Source organism: Budorcas taxicolor, chromosome 19 (assembly GCF_023091745.1).
Source record: "Budorcas taxicolor isolate Tak-1 chromosome 19, Takin1.1, whole genome shotgun sequence".
Classification (NCBI taxonomy): Eukaryota; Metazoa; Chordata; class Mammalia; order Artiodactyla; family Bovidae; genus Budorcas; species Budorcas taxicolor.
In genome coordinates this window covers 51,906,728-51,924,435 of record NC_068928.1, presented here as the reverse complement: position 1 = coordinate 51,924,435, position 17,708 = coordinate 51,906,728, and the positions used below count along the sequence as shown (strand labels likewise).

Genomic DNA, 17,708 nt, shown 5'->3' with positions numbered 1-17,708 from the left:
AACTAAGATCCTGCAAGCCACATGGCACGGCTGAAAAAACAAGCAACCAAACACAGCCAGGAGTATTAAAGCATAGGTCGCTTGCTGAGCTGTAAACCCAGTTTGCATCCTCAAGTTTAGTTTCTAGAAAACTCACCTGGGGGACTTCTCTGGTGGTCTGGTGGCTGAGACTCTGCCTTCCTGATGCAAGGATCCCAGGTTCAATCCCTGGTTGATTCCACATGCTGCATCTAAAGAACCCTCATGACTCAGCTAAGACCCAGAGCAACCAAATAAATAGGTAAATAAATAATTCTTTTTAAAAAGAAGATTGGTATGAGAGAAAAAAACAGTATGGCTTGGTATCTTAATAAAACCTCTTACTTTATAAGAAAAAGAAAACTCACTGGGAAACAGTCTCCAAATTTGATCAACCAGAAGGGCAGAGACAAACCCTAAGAGAGAACCCTATTTCCCTCCTCCTAGCTCTCAAGTAACTTAACTGTGGAGTGGGAGCTGCTGGGTCATCGGTGTGGTCATTAAGAAAAGCCCTTTCTGGACCCCCCAGAGGTAGGCTTTGGACTCTGGGCTCCCATGAATGTCACTGTGGTTCTGGATGCCTCAGAAGTCATTTCTAGAAGCAGCATCACCTGAGGAAAAACAGCTGGAAAAAGCAGGAGCTGGGCGTTGAGACAGCCCTTGGCTGGCTAGGCGAACTTAAGCAAGGTCTTCAGCCTCTATGAGCTGCTTCCCTTGCAGGAGACAGAAACGCCTGGCATCCACCTTGCAGGGTCCCATGCAGGGTCATTGTCTGCCCTTACTCATGTTCACCAGTTCATCAGCAGCAGTAGTTATTGTCAATGATAATCATTGCAAGAGTCTCCTTTAGAGTTAAAACGGAGCCAGGTGCTTGGGAAAACATTTTCTTCTGGAAATGTCCCCAAAGTGAAACCGTTTGAAAGAAGAGAAGAAACAGCTCTCTCGGGAGACCCTGGACAGGGCTCAGGCGTTCAGAAATGCTGTTTACCAGCCTCGGGGAGAGCAGTATTTGGAAATAAAGAAACTCACATCCAGCACATGCCCATGCCTCAGTGTTTACACTTTGCTACAGATCTAGATGGGCAGAGACCACTCCTAAATCCCTCACTGGGGTGGAGGCAGGTGTTTTTTGTTTTGACAATTGCGAAAGCCAAATGATATGCAAGTAATTTTCTATTGCTTTACCAACTGTGTTAAATTTTGAACACTGTAATAATCAAATTTGAATAAGGCCTCAGTCCTGACTAAACCCTCATAAATTCAGATTTGGTTGTATTTGCTCTATACAATCCCAGGGAGCGCCCCAGCAGAAGGTCTTTCCTCTGGAGGCTGGGCATCACCTCAGACAGAGCCCGGGGAGCAGCGACACATCCCTGGGTCTTGACGAGCTGCCTCCGGGCACAGAGGTGCCCTTCACCCCGGAGTCAGGTACCACGGGACAGGCCGCTTCCCATCGCCTTCTGTGCAAGGGCTCTCACTCCTTCGCCCCCTGTTACCTCGTTTCCTGTTGGGCTGTGAGCCTAAAGATAAAAATGTCGTTAACAGAAATGGATAAGACACGTGGAACATTTGTTCTGGTCTATCTAATTTAATCCTTTCACTTACCTGGTGAGGAAGGAACTGTTCTCCATTTTACACACCATGAGAGTCATTAAGTAACTTAACCATTTAAGTGGCAGAACCAAGCCTGGACCGAAATCCAGTGACACAGCCCTGGCCTTCTGGTCTCAGAGGGGAGCTTGGCCCTAAACATGTCCCTGTGGGCTGAGTTTTCCATGGTGCTTTCAGGCACATCCCTATCTTTCCACTTGGTTCTGGTATCCCAGTGTTGAGTACATGAGAAAGCAGATTGGGTTATTTTATATTGTATATAACCTGATGGGAAGAGCTGACTCATTGGAAAAGACTCTGATGCTGGGAGAGATTGAGGGCCAGAGGAGAAGGGGATGACAGAGGATGAGATGGTTGGATGGCATCACCAACTCAGTGGACATGAGTTTGAGCAAACTCTGGGAGATAGTGCTTAGTGACTAAACAACAACAAGTATTCCATCTGATGGTGGTGTGCAGACGATCTAGCCAACAAAACCTCACCTCACCTGCAAGTGACGTGCAGGCAGCACTCATGTAAATGAGTTAGAAACCAAACAGGATCTCTCCAGCTCAGGAAGGAAGAAAAGCTGAAACTTGAGCCTCACTGATTGCTTTTCAATCGTATCCGTTGTTTTCCTTTAAAAAAAAAAAAATCTAGTCCATCATTAAGAAGCCCCCTTTCTGTTCATTATTTATGTATTAAAAGGTATCCACAAAATGTGTTTGCTTCTTGTCTAGCTTTAAAGTTCCATCATTCCTACAAAATATGTTGAATTAGCTAGGAGAAAATTCATGAGCAGAAGACCCTGTGAATAGCATTGTGAACCCTAACCCAAGGGGGTGCTTTGTCTTTCTCTTTTCCCTCATGTTGCATGAGGCTGGGCATTTAGCTTTCTGATGAACTCCCCCCAGAGAAGCACTCTCTCTATTAACTCCTCAATAACATTTGCTGTTCCCCCCTTACTTGTCCCCCTAGAGCCCGACACCCACCCCAGGGAGGGAGCCGCGTCCTCCTTCCTGGACAGGATCCAGCAGCTAAGCATGGTGGAGGAAGGGGGCCTGGTGGAGACAGTGGAATCTGAGAGCAGCGATGAGGCGGAAGAAGACAGATCCCAGCTGGTGGTCTTGGACCCAGACCATGTAAGACATTCGGGGGTTTTGCTTTTGCCCCACACAGGCGAAGTTGGACTTAGAGACACTGCCGCATTTGCCCTATTCTGCCTGGAGCCTCCACGGCCCACCTTTTACCCAGCAAATGCCATGCTCTGTCTCATCTGCTCCCCGAATAGATTATCTGCAGGCTTTGGGCTGCCACCGTGTCAAGTGTATTCTCCATTCAGGTTCATTCACTCAGACTCAGCATTTCTTTGTGGTGGGGGCTTCCTGAGCATTGTAGGGTGCTGAGGAGCACCCCGGGGCCTCCGCCCACCAGATGCCAGCAGCGCCGTCTTGGTTGTGATGGCCAGAAATGTCTCCAGACTTTGGGTGGGGGCAAGGTCACCTCCACTGAGAGCCATTGCCTTGTGTGTCCCATGCCTCTGGCAAGTGGGAAGGATGGGTCTTGACTGGCACTAAGGTTGCAGTGGGAAATGGGGCTCAAAGTGCATTTGGTGCTGGCATCCAAGGCTCTGCTAATCACTGCCCTTCAGCTCCAGGAATTAAACCAGTACCACCACCCCAGCTCATCCTGTCATTTTGTCAAAATATGCACTCAGGTCCTTCAGTGCCTACGGTGAGACCACAAGCGACTTCTGAAGAATCCTGGGCAGAAGTGGGGAGCACCCAGTATGAAAGTCATTTCTGTCTCCGCCCCACCAAGAGCTGTGGCTAAGCCCTGGAGGGGACAGGACAATAACTGGCTATGCTCTTCCATTGTTCTAGCCCCTGATGATAAGATTCCAGGCTGCCCTGAAGAGCTACCTTAACCGGCAGATAGAGAAAATGAGGCTGGAACTTCAAGAACTGGTGCGTACCTGTCCCACCTCCCACTTAGCTGTGCTCCCTCCTGCATCTCCATGACGTAGTTTCTCTCTCTGGTGCAGAGCGTGGCCACCAAGCAAAGCCGAGTCCAGCGGCAGGAGTTAGGGGTGAATCTTTACGGGGTCCAGCAGCACCTGGCCCGCCTGCAGATGCAGCTTGAGAAAAGTCACGACCGCCACTCCATCGCTGCGTGCACGAGGCAGCAGAAGGAGGAGGAGCTGCAGAGGGTGCGCTTGCTCTACGCCAAGACCTGTGAGACTGCCAACGAGGAGCGCAAAAAGCGTAAGCCAGCTCCGCGTCCTTGAAGGTGTCCCCACATGCCACAGAGACCCCAAGGGGAATCCTCACCTGCCATCGAATCCCTGAATACCTTTGCAACCGGGTGGGGTGGCCCAAGTGCCATCATGACCCCAAGGGGTGTCCCCATGTGCTGTCCTGACCCCGTGCCACTGTGGGATATCATGAAAGGCAAGATGTGTTCACATCCTGGAGGCATTCCCATCCTTTTTGGGAAGGAAAGACATGTCTTAAAATGCACCTAATTAGGCAAAGCAGCGAACACTAAAAGCCGGCAGGTTGGGTTTATGGAGTCAAAAGTGGGAGAGGCTGCTGGGCTGCTGGGATGGAAGATAGGGTCCCCAGAAAGCAGGGAAGAGTGGGGATGGGCAGGGTTTAAGCAGGTGGGGAGGTATAGGTGAGGCCAATCCAAAGTGCAGGGACCCATGATCCAGAGCCCTGCAGCCCCAGGCTGTGCGGCAGGTTAAGGGGAGCAGGTGACTCTGGAGCAGAAGAGACCACGGGGCTAGGACTAGTTACTGTTCCTACCAGAGCGAAGCCCTGCACAGAGCGAGGCAGTGGGCCACAGTGAACAGCGTGGTCGCAGCAGATTACTTCAGTTTTTGTGTTTTTCGTGTTTCCGACTTTCTTCGTCACCTCTGTGTGACTATTATAATGGGGGAAGTAACCTAAAAGAATTTGGAAGAAAACAGAATCACACCTGTATCTCAACTGTCAATGGAAAGAAGCATTTTGGACCCTGAGAAATGTAGGAGAGGATTCTGGACAGAGTTGGGGAAGTGCTCACTTAGGGAGCACTCCTCCCTGATTATCACCAAATTAACAGAATTACCAAAAAGAGAAGAGCAGGGCACTCACACTGGAACAGTGGAGCCACATCCTCCAGTTATAACAGAAGTTAGACCAGTTTGAAAGAGGATACAAGTCCCCCACTCCCTCCACAAAGGGGCAGTCAGTGGTCACCAGCACCCTCATCAGAGGCTCAAGCGCAGATGGGCTTCTGGAAAGATCCAGTTGTCTTTATGGACACTGTGTCCTTTCTGGAGGTCACCAGGGAGCAGGGGCAGAGCTTGCTCCACCGAGCAAGGACCCACCTCACAACACCATTTCTCCCTTCTTTGAACTAAAGAATTTGGGTGATGGTCCCAGCCCTGCCCACCAGGTGCTGCCACTGCCCTGTCCTGTAGGTGAAACATGGGCCTTTGCCTCTGGACAGTGTCTACGGTTGCCCACCTTACCTGGGAGGGAGGTGAAACCCACCAGTCAGTAACCTTCACACCCAAGTGTGAGTCCACAGCAGCCATCCCCAGACAGGAGAGCAGACCTCTCCACAGACAAGCATCGGGTTCTGAAAACAGCATGTGCAACTGGTGTTTGACGTGAGATTTTAGAGGCTATCTCACCAGTCAAATGGAAAACAACTATTAGAGAAAAGGACACTCAGAATTAAAAAATAGAATCATCATCCCCCCCTCGGAGAAGGCAATGGCACCCCACTCCAGTACTGTTGCCTGGAAAATCCCATGGACGGAGGAGCCTGGAAGGCTGCAGTGCATGGGGTCGCTAAGAGTCGGACACGACTGAGCGACTTCACTTTCACTTTTCACTTTCATGCACTGGAGAAGGAAATGGCAACCCACTCCAGTGTTCTTGCCTGGAGAATCCCAGGGACAGAGGAGCCTAGTGGGCTGCTGTCTATGGGGTCGCACAGAATCGGACACGACTGAAGCAACTTAGCAGCAGGAGCAGCAGCAGCAGCAACATCCCCCCCTCCCCCAAAAAGTACAAAATAGATAAATCAGCACTGCTGAAAATTGAACAACTGAATTTGTATACTAAAAGTCCAGTGTGAGGAATTCTATCCAGAATTCAGAGCAAAAACCCAAAGTGATGGACATTCTGAGAAAGAGATAAAAGACATGGATGTAGGTCTGGTAAAGTCAGCACCCATAACATAGAAATTCCAGGAGATTAGGGGCATTAACCAATGACATCAGAGGAAAACGTTTGCATGAGTTCAAGAAAGATGAATTTTCAGGTGTAAAGACTCATGTAGGGCCAGGTGGGTGGAAGAAAAAATAAACATGCCCAGACATAGTTGGTGAAATTTTTAAATTCCAAAGGTAAAAGGAGGGAAATGCCATAGGATTACAGACAGGACAAAACCAGACATTCCCTATGTTATTCAACCCTCCAGAGGGTGGAAATTTTGGGAAATTCTTCCCAGGCTTGTTTTATAATTCTCAGTATAATCCTTACTGGAAAAAGCTTACAGTGTATAAAAACATAGTGATCCTACTTACATGATATGAAAATCCTAAATAAAATATTAGCAAATATTAAACTTTTGCTCAGCAACAGAAGATTAGGTTCAGCAATATATGAAAAGAAAAAAATGGCTCCTAGTGAAGAAGGGCTTAATTCTGGAATAATTTGAAATTAGGAAATCTACTGATTCATTGCACTTTTTTCTTAAAGGAGAGAGAACAAAAAGATTTTCTGGGTGGATGCCCAGTGGGTATTTGAATAAAACTCATTATTCATCCTAAACTAGGGTAGAAGGAAATTTCTTTGTAAGTGTTTATCAGCAACTAATAAGACAGTTTTACTCAGTGGAAAGCCCTGGAGTGATCATAGCTAAGGTAAGGAATGAGATGAGGATACACTGTTTTGGACGTTCCAGCTATGAAAGTAAACAGAAAATATAAACAAAGTATAGATTCTGGATATGACATCATGAAACTCATTCTCCACCAATGGTATGATTGTTTACCTAGAAGATTCAAGATTACTGTTGAAAAAGAAGCAAATAAAAGCAATAAGAAATCTATAAAGTAACTGAATACCAGAGTTATAATTTTCTTTTCTGCCAGTCATATCCGATTATGAATTATTAGTGTGATTTAAAAAATCTCATCCATGATAGCTATAACAGCCATAAACTACTTAGGAATAAGTCTAATAAGAAGCAAGTGAACCAGACTTCCCTGGTGGTCCAGTGGTTAAGAATCCATCTGCCCAGGCAGGGGACATGGGTTAGATCCCTGGCCCTGGAGGATCCCACATGCACTGGGGCAACTAAGCCTGTGCCACAGTGACTGAGCCCGCACGCCCTGAAGCCCGTGCTCTGCAACAAGACGAGCCATCACAATGAGAAACCCACACACCACAACTAGAAAAGGCCCACACACAGCAAGGAAGACCCAGCGCAGCCAAATCAATCAGTCAATCAATAAAAAGAAGCAAGCGAACCTGTCTGAAGAAAAACAATAAAACTTTACTAAAGGATATAAAACATTTAAATAAATGGAACAGTCATGATTATAATGGGATGGGAGGATGCACAGTATATAAATGTTATTTCTCTAAATTAACAAGCAGTTCACTGCAAGTCCAGTTAAAATCCACAATGGGATGTTTGGGCGAGCTTGAATTTATTTAACATAGTTATTTATTATTTTTGAGGAGCAATAATACAAAATTGAAGCTCTCTGGAGTCTCCCTCTGGCCCAGTCCAGCCCCCTCTGCAGAGTCACAATGGTATTATTGATTCTTGTATATTCTTTTAAAGATATTTTTGCATATAAAAGCAAAGTTATAAGGGTGTTGTATTTTTTTCTATTTTTTTAAACAAGTAGCTGTGTACTATGCCCACCACTCTGTTCCTTGCTTTTTCCCCCTTATCAATGCTTGCTAGAAATTATTCCAGAGCAATACCTTAAAAATTCTCCATTCTCAACAAATCGATTTTCAAGATCACTTGGAACACTAAATGCGTAAGAATATCCAAGAAAATTTTGAAAAAGAAGTGTAATGAGGGAATATTGTCCTAACAGGTATCAAAGCACTGTATCAATCTACAGCAATAGAAACAAAATGGCTCAAGGGAAAAAAATGGGCAAATAGATCAATGGTGCAGAGTAGGGAGTTCCAGGAAGTTTACTCTGGAATCTATCTATTTACTGCAAATTGAATGTACAGATTGCACTTTAAAGTTACTAAATATTTTCGCTCATTTGACCATCCAAAAAGGAACACTTAGACTCCTATTTCATGCTAAGCAAAGCCTGTTGACCCTGCATATCTTTCCGACTTCCTTTTCTAACACCAGGTCAAGAAAACTCTGCTTCTAGAGGACTCACCTGCTGAGGTCAGGCCCGTCTGATAATTACCCTTTTTGCCACAAAACACAACCTGATCTCAGGAGTGACACCAGGGCAGAGCTCATGGGTGCTTTTCAAGACCCTGCCCACCCTGTCTTATTACATGAAGGGCCCTTCAAAGCCTAATAGGTAAAAGATATCCTGCTCTAGAAGAAGGGGTGATGGTATGAGCAGGCAAGCCAAAGAAGGAAAAGGACAGCCGGTCTTCATACTGTGAAAACAGACTTGATTTCACTAATGTTCAAAGAATACAAATTAAAAAGAATATTTGAGCACTTCCCTAATGGTCTAGTGGTAAGAATCTGCCTGTCAATGCAGGGGACATGGGTTCTATCCCTGGTCTGGGAAGATCCCACATGCTGCGGGGCAACTTAGTCCCTGAGCCACAACGACTGAACCCACAGGCCCTAAAGCCCATGCTCCGCAACAGAGAAGCCACTGCAATGAGAAGCCCAAGCACCACAGCTAGAATGCAGCCCCCGCTCGCCGCAACTAGAGAAAGCCTGCTTGTAGCAACGGTGACCCAGTGCAGGCAAAGATAAAATAAATGAACAAAATTTTTTTAATTAAAAAAAATTTCGAAATATTGGCTCTCAGTCAAGGAAAGAGGGGGCAGAAGTGAGTGCCCTGGAGGAAGGGTGGGCAAGCTCCCTGATTCAGGTAGGGTGGGTTATTCAGCGCTGTCTGCCATAGCGAAGGGCCATAGGCCGGGCGACTTGAGCAATAGAAGTTTGCTTTCTTGTAATTCTGGAGGCCAGACGTACAAGATCAAGGTGTTGGCAGGGTGGTTCTACCTGAGGCCAATCTCCTGGGCTTGTGGACAGTCATCATCTCCCTGTGCCCATCCACTGTGTGTCTGTGTCCTAACCTCCTCTTCTCCTAAAGACACCAGTCGTTCGGGCCCACCCTAGTGACCTCATTTTACCTTAATGACCTCTTTAAAGACCCTCTCCCCAGATACACTCCTACAGTCCACCCAGCAACCACTCTTTCTACAAAACTCCCCCCTCTTTTCCCTGTACCCCCTCCATTCCCCTCCCCTATAATTCTCATCCACATGGGACCCAAAGAATTCCCTAGTGTTAGAGTTTTTAAATCATCTTGGATGTTAAAAAAAAATGTGTTTGTCAAGTTTAAGTCCATCCTTCAGAAACACCTGACTCTAATATGATATTCACCCAGCAGCCTTTTGATCTATAAATCGATTTTCCGTTTGGATCTACACACTGAATAAGGAACGCTCTACGCCAGGGAACAGTTACTGGTGGAAGTCTATCTCCCTAAATAAGCTGATGTTCTAGCTTATAAATCCATCTCATGAGAGTTTTGTTACAAGGAACCCATACTTCAGTGGTGCTCAGCCCACCCTTCAGGCTGGTTTTTCTCCCAGGAGATTTAGGACTGAACCTGATGTTGCCACCTCCATGTGGTAAGAAATCTGTAAAATTAACACAAGGCCTCATAACCTTGACACTGTTTCAAAACATCCTTGGACATGAATAATCTCTAACATGTGGTGGGAGTTGGAGAGCATGTTGCAGTTGATGGGCATCAGTTCGGTTCAGTCGCTCAGTCATGTCCAACTCTTTGCGACCTCACGGACTACAGCACGCCAGGCCTCCCTGTCCATCACCAACTCCCGGAGTTTACTCAAACTCATGTCCATTGAGTCAGTGATACCATCCAGCCATCTCATCCTCTATCATCCCCTCCTTTTGCCTTCAATCTTTCCCAGCAAGACTCTTTTCCAAGAGTCAGTTCTTTGCATCAGGTGACCAAAGTATTGGAGTTTCAGCTTCAACATCAGTCCTTCAGTGAATATTCAGGACTGACTTCCTTTAGAATGGACTGATTGGATCTCCTTGCAGTCCAAGGAACTCTCAAGAGTCTTTTCCAACACCGCGGTTCAAAAGCATCAATTCTTTGGCACTCAGCTTTCTTTATAGTCCAACTCTCACATCCACACATGACCACTGGAAAAACCATAGCCTTGACTAGACGGACCTTTGTTGGCAAACTAATGTCTCTGCTTTTTAATATGCTGTGTAGGTTGTTATATATTCTGTCTCTCCACCTATGAATAGACTGTAAGGTCTTTGATGGCATGGTCTGTGTCTTTGTAGTTTTGAGGCTGTTTCTCAGGCCCGTCCCACAGTGGGGGGAGGAGTGCTGCGTCTGTGTCGGTCTGTGTGCAATGTTGGGACACCCTCCCCCTCTCTTCCCAGTGGCAGCTCTGCAAACCGAGATGGAGACCCTGGCTCTGCATCTCTTCTACATGCAGAACATAGACCAGGACGTGCGTGATGACATCCAAGTGATGAAGCAAGTCGTGAAGAAGTCAGAAGCCCAGCGCATGCGGGCTGAGCTGGAGAAGCAGCAGCAGGTATTCTGCAAAGACGATGCCCGCGTGACGATGGCTACACCTTGGATTTCCCAGTCAGCCTTGCCCCTGTTTGAATACCACAGCCCTAGGGGAGCCGTGTCCAGCCTGGGATCGCTGACATGGGTCTGGGTTGGTGGGGACCAACCATGCATCATCCCTTATCGTCTCACCATGCATCTTATCTCTGCCCTTCTAGGACCTGCACGTGGACCGGCTGACCACCCGAGCCAACCAGCTGGAAGAACAAACCTCCCTGTTCGAGGCCCAGTACCACGCACAGGCTAAAGACACTCAGATGCTCAGGAAAGCAGTGAGTGAGGTACGCATCACCCACGCCATCTGGCAGCGCCTGGGAAGTGCCTGCATGCCTGCTGAGAGGCTGACTGAGCCCTCAGTTAGCGGGCCCACCCCCTGCACATCTGTCTGTCCTCATAAGCATCTCAGAGCATCTGACTGACTCACGGTAATGATACCAGCTGACTGATGGCCAGTATTCTTACTCTCATCGTAGCAGTGATACACTAGAAGATGTCCCAGGAGCTGGGACATTCTGTCCTGCTTGCTGGGACATCCTTAACAAGCTTCTTAGCAACAGCAGACCTCTTTCAAGGAGAGCTGAAGTTTCCCTAACCATTCTCAGCCTGGACTGCTGGCACACCTGGGCAGTGCCCACATCTCCATTCCATGGCGAGTAAGAGAGAGCCCAGGCTCAATGCAACGCCAAGTTCAGTGACTGGCACTGGAAACCAAAATTGCTGTCGCTTTTTAATCTGTGAATCACCATCTATCTTCATACATGCAGTGACGGCATGAAAGAAACAACACAGTTTCACTGAAGGAAAGACAAATGGGTGGGCTTGAACAAACAAACAAATATACCTGAGTCCACATGGGAAAGTGCCCAGTTCTCACCAACCTGTGAGTATACTTAATCTAGAATGAATGCCCATCAGAATCTCGGCAGAGGGAAGCTTTTTAGTTAACAAAGCAATTCTTAACTTTACCTAAAATATAAATTCAGAGGACTAGCAGAGAAGTGTCCAGGGAGGAAAGTTCATGAAGCCTGTTTGCCCAGAAATGACAGGTTTCCTGAGACATGAGACTTTCTAAGCTAACACCAGGGGAGTCCAGGACAAACCAGGATGGTGGGTCCCCCCCTAACATTAAATACTATAAAGCCCAAGTGGCTAAAATAATGACTTACTGGAGTCAGGGACAGACAGGTAGTCTGTGGGAGCCTGTGAGAGAGCCCAGAATCAAGGAAACGCTTGCCTAGAAATTTCATGGATTGTAAATTAATGGAGAGCAAGTGAGTTATGCACCCAGTGGTGTTGGGACATTTGGTTAATCATTTGGGGGAAAAAAATCACATCTTTTCCTCATACCACACACTAAAACAAATTCCACATGGGATCAGCTATTGAAATGAGGGAAGCTATACCAGAAGAAAGAAAAAGAAATATTTGTAGAGTCCTGGGCTGAAGAGGGCTTTCTAAGCATAATACCAGTAAGTTTGGTGGTGTAAAGAGATTTTGAAAATCAATCCAGAATCTGCCACGCACATTTCTGCTCTGTGCTGATCACACACACACACACACACACACACACACACACACACACACACACGACGCTGTCGTTTTTCTTCCATTGCGTCTTTCTGTGTCTCCCACCGCTCCCTGCTGGCTGTGTCCTGCCAGGACAGGGCCATCCCACGTTTGTTCATCCTGCCTTTCTGCACCCAGAAGCAGGGGGCTGGGGGAAGGGTGGGGGCTGTGGCAGGTGCACCACAGACACTGATGACAGACGAGGGCAGGGCAGGGGTTTTCCCAACCAAATTGGCGAAGATGAGCAAGGCAAGGGAACCAGGGCTTCTGCACTGATAGTGGGGGTGCAGCGTGCCTTCATCAGAATCTTTATTCAAGGGCAGTATTGCACCACATGTCACAGGCACCCACCCCATGCCCTAGCACACTCTCCTGAAATATCACTGTTCAGCCTTCATTCCAGGGAAAATGGGCATGCAAATTAACTTTTTGTACATTAAATACTCAGTGAAGAAAATGAATAGAGAGTCCCTGGGGACACAGTGCTGTGTGTGATAGCAAAGAAAGTCCCAAGAAGAGGACGTTGGTTAAACAAATTATGATATATCCATACAGTAGAGGACTATCTCACCAATAAAATATTTGCTGACATGGAAACCCATTCACAATATGCTACTTTTAAATACTAAGTTATAAAACAATAATAGAATGTGATTGCATACACACCGGCAAATAAAACACACACACACACACACACACACAGGAAGATAACATCAGGGTGATAGAAATGTAAACTTTAAATAATGGGATTATTTTTATTTTCTTTTTGCTTATTTACATATTCTAATTTGCATAGAACGAACACTTTTTTTTTAATGGGGACTGTGTTTAAAACATTTAAAAACCAAATTCAGCTCAGTCTTTACATCTCAGCCTGTACCTTGGTCAACAAGCCCTTGTCTGGCAGATTGGGGAGCTCCATGGGAGGGCACCTGCCTCTGGCTGACCGTCCCCACTGAGCCCAGCCTGGGGAGGAGCCCAGCAGTTTTGGCTCCTTCTGCCTCAGCCGGGTACCATTGGTGTAGAAGCTGGTCCATGCCACAGAACGGGCTTCTCAGTTAATAACTTACCCAGATCCAGAAATGTCTCAGCAGTCATGGTATAATTAACTCACCACTTTATGCTCTATAATGGTAATGAATAGATGATTTATTAAAGCCCTGACGACAGGAGTAGGATTCCCCAGTGCAATGCCTCCTTTCACATCCAGCTCTGCCCTCTTATCATCCCTGTGAGTGTTCGAGGCCGCTCTGACCTCCTCTAGTGTCTACCATGCACGTCCCGCAAGAGCAGAGGCTGATCGGACTCAGCATCTCCACTAAGATGCTCGTGGCCTAAAGAGGGCCTCCCCTGAGCCCTCACTCTGTGCCCCTTCCAAGAATCAGCATAAGGCCAAACTGCTAGGAGTGCAGTGATTCCCCTGGAATGACACATAAGGGCATTCATGAGACCCAGCACTTGGGGTCAAGCTGAGTGTGCTGGGCCTACAGGCACTGTCCTGTCTGATCTGATGGCCCCAGCATGTGGGTACTGTTATTGTTCCCGTGTCACGTCTGGGGCTCAAGACTCAGGCAAGTGTTGGATGGGCCTTTTGAGCCATGTTTAATTTCACGTGCGTCCTTCTGTTGCTGCATATAAAGCAAAGCTAGGGTCACGGAGGAGGAAGGTGATTTGGGAAGCTCGGGGCTCTCTGACGTCCTTTTGGGGGCTCTGAGCTTAATGACGTGAGACCAACGTCCACGTAACCTCAACTCTCCATTGCAGGCCTGCACGGAAATAGAGGCCATCCACATGGAGAAGAAGCACATCCTGCAGCAGTGGGCCACCAGCCTGGTGGGCATGAAACATCGCGACGAGGCTCACAGGACCATCCAGGAGGCGCTCAGGTACGGGCGGCCCTGCTGGTTGCCACAGAGGCGGGCCAGGCTTCTCGGGGCCACAGGCAGGGCCCTGGATGGAGCGGTGGGAGAACTCATGACATGTGGGAACTCAGAGGCGGGTGCAAAGTGGACTCCATGCCCGCCTCCTCCCAGGCGAGCACGGAGCGCCCGTCCCCGGCTCTCCTGGGACAAAGGGGTGCACCTGCAGCCCTGCGGCCCCAGTTTCCGTTCTTGAAACCCCCCCTTATTGTTCACCCAGATTTCAGTGTTTTTTAAATCCTTTCAAACTTTCCGTGGCACCGGGAGCTGCAAAGCTTTCATGCTCAGATTTCCTGGGAGGATTAAGGAGAAACAGTGAGAGAGAGAGGGAAAGAAAAAGGGGTATTTATCTTGGAGAGATAAAGGTGTCCCTTTGATTTGCAGTTTCACCACCTGTGTGCAGAAACTTCACCCTTCTTCTATTGTTCTGCCGAGGGCTGAGTTCCAACCGAAATCCTGCTTTAATCTCCCCGAAAAGGGAAGGAAGAGGCCCCGCCTGGCATTCCCCTCTCACTTCTAGCAAGGACTGGACGTGCACCCTGGGTGGGGTGCTGGAGACTGGGCCTTCCACCATTGCCTTAGTTCCCCAAACCAGCAGGATGCTTGGGGCCCAAGTGTGGAAGCAGGTCCTGGAAGGAACGCATCATAGCTCAACTCAGCCCTCAGCGTGCAGCCTGGCAGTGAGCTGTGCCCAGGAGAGGCCTGCTGACCACGGGGAGGAGGGATTGGGTTGCTTTGCCAGTCCCATGGCATGGCCTCTGGTAGCCCAACAACTAGGAGAGACATTCCTTCTCAGTCTTGTGATTAAGAAAAACAAAAATGGAGGCATATACCTATGACTGTTTTTAAAACGAGCCACATTTATGTGGGTAATACCAGACTAAAAATACTCATTTCCTTCGCGTCCCTGAGTCGATGATAGAAAGACAAAGGGAGGCCTTCCCTGGTGGTCCAGTGGTCCAGTGGTTAAGGATCCGCCTGCCAGTGAGGGGGACACGGGTTCGATCTCTGCTCTGGGAAGATCCCACGTGCCTCAGGGCAGCTAAGCCCATGTACCACAACTATTTAGCGGGTGCTCTAGAGCCCATGAGCCACACCTACTGATGCCCATGTGACCTAGAGCCCGTGCTCCGCAACAAGAGAAGCCACCCCAATGAGAAGGCCGTGCGCTGCAGCAAAGAGTAGTCCCCCCTCCCTGCAACTAGAGAAAACCCGCTCAGCAACAAAGTTCCAGCACAGCCAGAACTAAATGAATGAATGTTTAAAATCTGAAATAAGTAAATAAATTTTTTAAAAAAGAAAGCCAAAGGGAGAATCATAGAATTATCCAGGCAAAGTCTGGCTAAGAATCTGCCTTCCCTTTGAACACGCAGGTGAGGAACTGGGCTATCTCGGGGCTGTGGGCTTGGGCTGACCCCTGCCCAGCCCCCGCCGGGGCTGCTGGTCTACCTGTTCCCGCTGTGTCTGTCGACTGAGTGCTGCCCCATGTTTGGTGAGCAGAGGCCTTGGCTAGTGAGCAGTTTTTGCCTCTTGCCTAACACTGACCCTGAGTAAGGTCAAGGCCGAGAGTCTCATGGCCTGTGGACTCCCCCACACAGGGACCTCCAGAGTTCAGGGGGACACGCTGCGCTTAGCCCAGCACTCTGTGTCTCCAGGACTAACCTGGATGTCCCTCTACAACCCTCCTCCTGACCTTGTCCCCTCCACTCCCCCCGGCTGCTCCTACCTGTCCTCTAAGGCATGGCTTGACGGTCACTCCTTTTCTTTTTTCTTGTTTTGAAATTCAGTATTTTGAATAGATAACACAGTGACTTGGTCTAAACTATCTGTAGACTCATATTCAGTGAGGTCAATAGGCCCGTGTCCTCCATGGTCTGCTTCCCCTTCCCACACACACACCTCCTGGTTTCCTGGGTCTCCATCCCTAGGTCATCCACGACAGCAAAAGAGACTGCACAAATTCGCCTCCTTCACTTTCCCATTCGTGCCATGTTCTGTGCCTGCTCTTTTCATTCCGCTGCGTGTCCTGGAGATCTTCCCAAACCAAAACACACCGGCTGTTTGTTCCTTCTTTTCCTGCCACACACCTTCTGATGGACTCAAGGTTATCCACATGCCTTTCCCATCACAATGTTGCTGTACAGAGTCACATCCAGGGCGATTATAGTTATATCATTCTGTATAATTATGTTCCCTATCAAGCCGGGAAGTTCTGGATTCCAGGGTACGCACTCGGCAGGCTGGACAGGGATTTCCCAGGAGGGCTGAGACGATAACACCTCCCCCAGCAGTGTTCCAAAGCCCCCTCCCTGACAACTGAGCACATGTTCGACTGTGCTGATCTCATTGATGAGAAAAATGACATCATGTGTATATAACAGGTGCCCATCGAATGTTCATTTTAGCAACACACACCTCCCCTAACAACAAGTCACGGGGCACTAGTTCTGGCTCAGCTGGCCTTCCTGCAACCCCAGATACATCAGCCATGGAGGAGGGAGGCCTCCTTTCAAATGTGTTGACTGCACAGGATGCTGTGAGAATTGTGACCTGTGATTGCAGCGCTGCATCCAGATAGGTGTGAAGGAGGGAATCTGAGACTAACCAAAGTCAGTTCAGTTCAGTTCAGTTCAGTCACTCAGTCGTGTCCAACTCTTTGTGACCCCATGAATCGCAGCACGCCAGGCCTCCCTGTCCATCACCGTCTCCCAGAGCTCACTCAGACTCACGTCCATTGAGTCAGTGATGCCATCCAGCCATCTCATCCTGGGTCGTCCCCTTCTCCTCCTGCCCCCAATCCCTACCAGAATCAGAGTCTTTTCCAATGAGTCAACTCTTCACATGAGGTGGCCAAAGTACTGGAGCTTCAGCTTTAGCATCATTCCTTCCAAAGAAATCCCAGGGTTGATCTCCCTCAGAATGGATTGGTTGGATCTCCTTGCAGTCCAAGGGACTCTCAAGAGTCTTCTCCAACACCACAGTTCAAACACATCAATTCTTCGGCGCTCAGCCTTCTTCACAGTCCAACTCTCACATCCATGCATGACCACAGGAAAAACCATAGCCTTGACTAGACAGACCTTAGTCGGCAAAGTAATGTCTCTGCTTTTGAATATACTATCTAGGTTGGTCATAACTTTTCTTCCAAGGAGTAAGCGCCTTTTAATTTCATGGCTGCAGTCACCATCTGCAGTGATTTTGGAGCCCAAAAAATAAAGCCTGACACTGTTTCTACTGTTTCCCCATCTATTTCCCATTAAGTGATAGGACCAGATGCCATGATCTTCGTTTTCTGAATGTTGAGCTTTAAGCCAACTTTTCCACTCTCCTCTTTCACTTTCATCATGAGGCTCTTTAGCTCCTCTTCACTTTCTGCCATAAGGGTGGTGTCATCTGCATATCTGAGCTTATTGATATTTCTCTCGGCAATCTTGATTCCAGCTTGTGTTTCTTCCAGTCCAGCATTTCTCATGATGTACTCTGCATAGAAGTTAACTAAGCAGGGTGACAATATTCTGGAACTCTCTTGCTTTTTCGATGGTCCAGCGGATGTTGGCAATTTGATCTCTGATTCCTCTGCCTTTTCTAAAACCAGCTTGAACATCAGGGAGTTCACGGTTCACGTATTGCTGAAGTTTGGCTTGGAGAATTTTGAGCATTACTTTACTAGCATGTGAGATGAGTGCAATTGTGTGGTAGTTTGAGCATTCTTTGGCATTGCCTTTCTTTGGGACTGGAATGAAAACTGACC

The 17,708-nt window shown here is 47.9% G+C and overlaps 1 protein-coding gene across 1 annotated transcript in view; it reads left to right on the top strand.

Annotated features, from left to right (window-relative positions):
* Window positions 1–17,708, top strand: part of CCDC40 (coiled-coil domain containing 40) — a 44,559-nt gene that overhangs the window by 4,033 nt on the left and 22,818 nt on the right. The window contains exons 4-10 of the mRNA XM_052658160.1: window positions 1,314–1,446; window positions 2,588–2,751; window positions 3,493–3,576; window positions 3,654–3,873; window positions 10,277–10,434; window positions 10,631–10,753; window positions 13,803–13,924. Coding sequence (XP_052514120.1) covers window positions 1,314–1,446; window positions 2,588–2,751; window positions 3,493–3,576; window positions 3,654–3,873; window positions 10,277–10,434; window positions 10,631–10,753; window positions 13,803–13,924 — 1,004 coding nt within the window. The remainder of the gene's footprint in view (window positions 1–1,313; window positions 1,447–2,587; window positions 2,752–3,492; window positions 3,577–3,653; window positions 3,874–10,276; window positions 10,435–10,630; window positions 10,754–13,802; window positions 13,925–17,708) is intronic.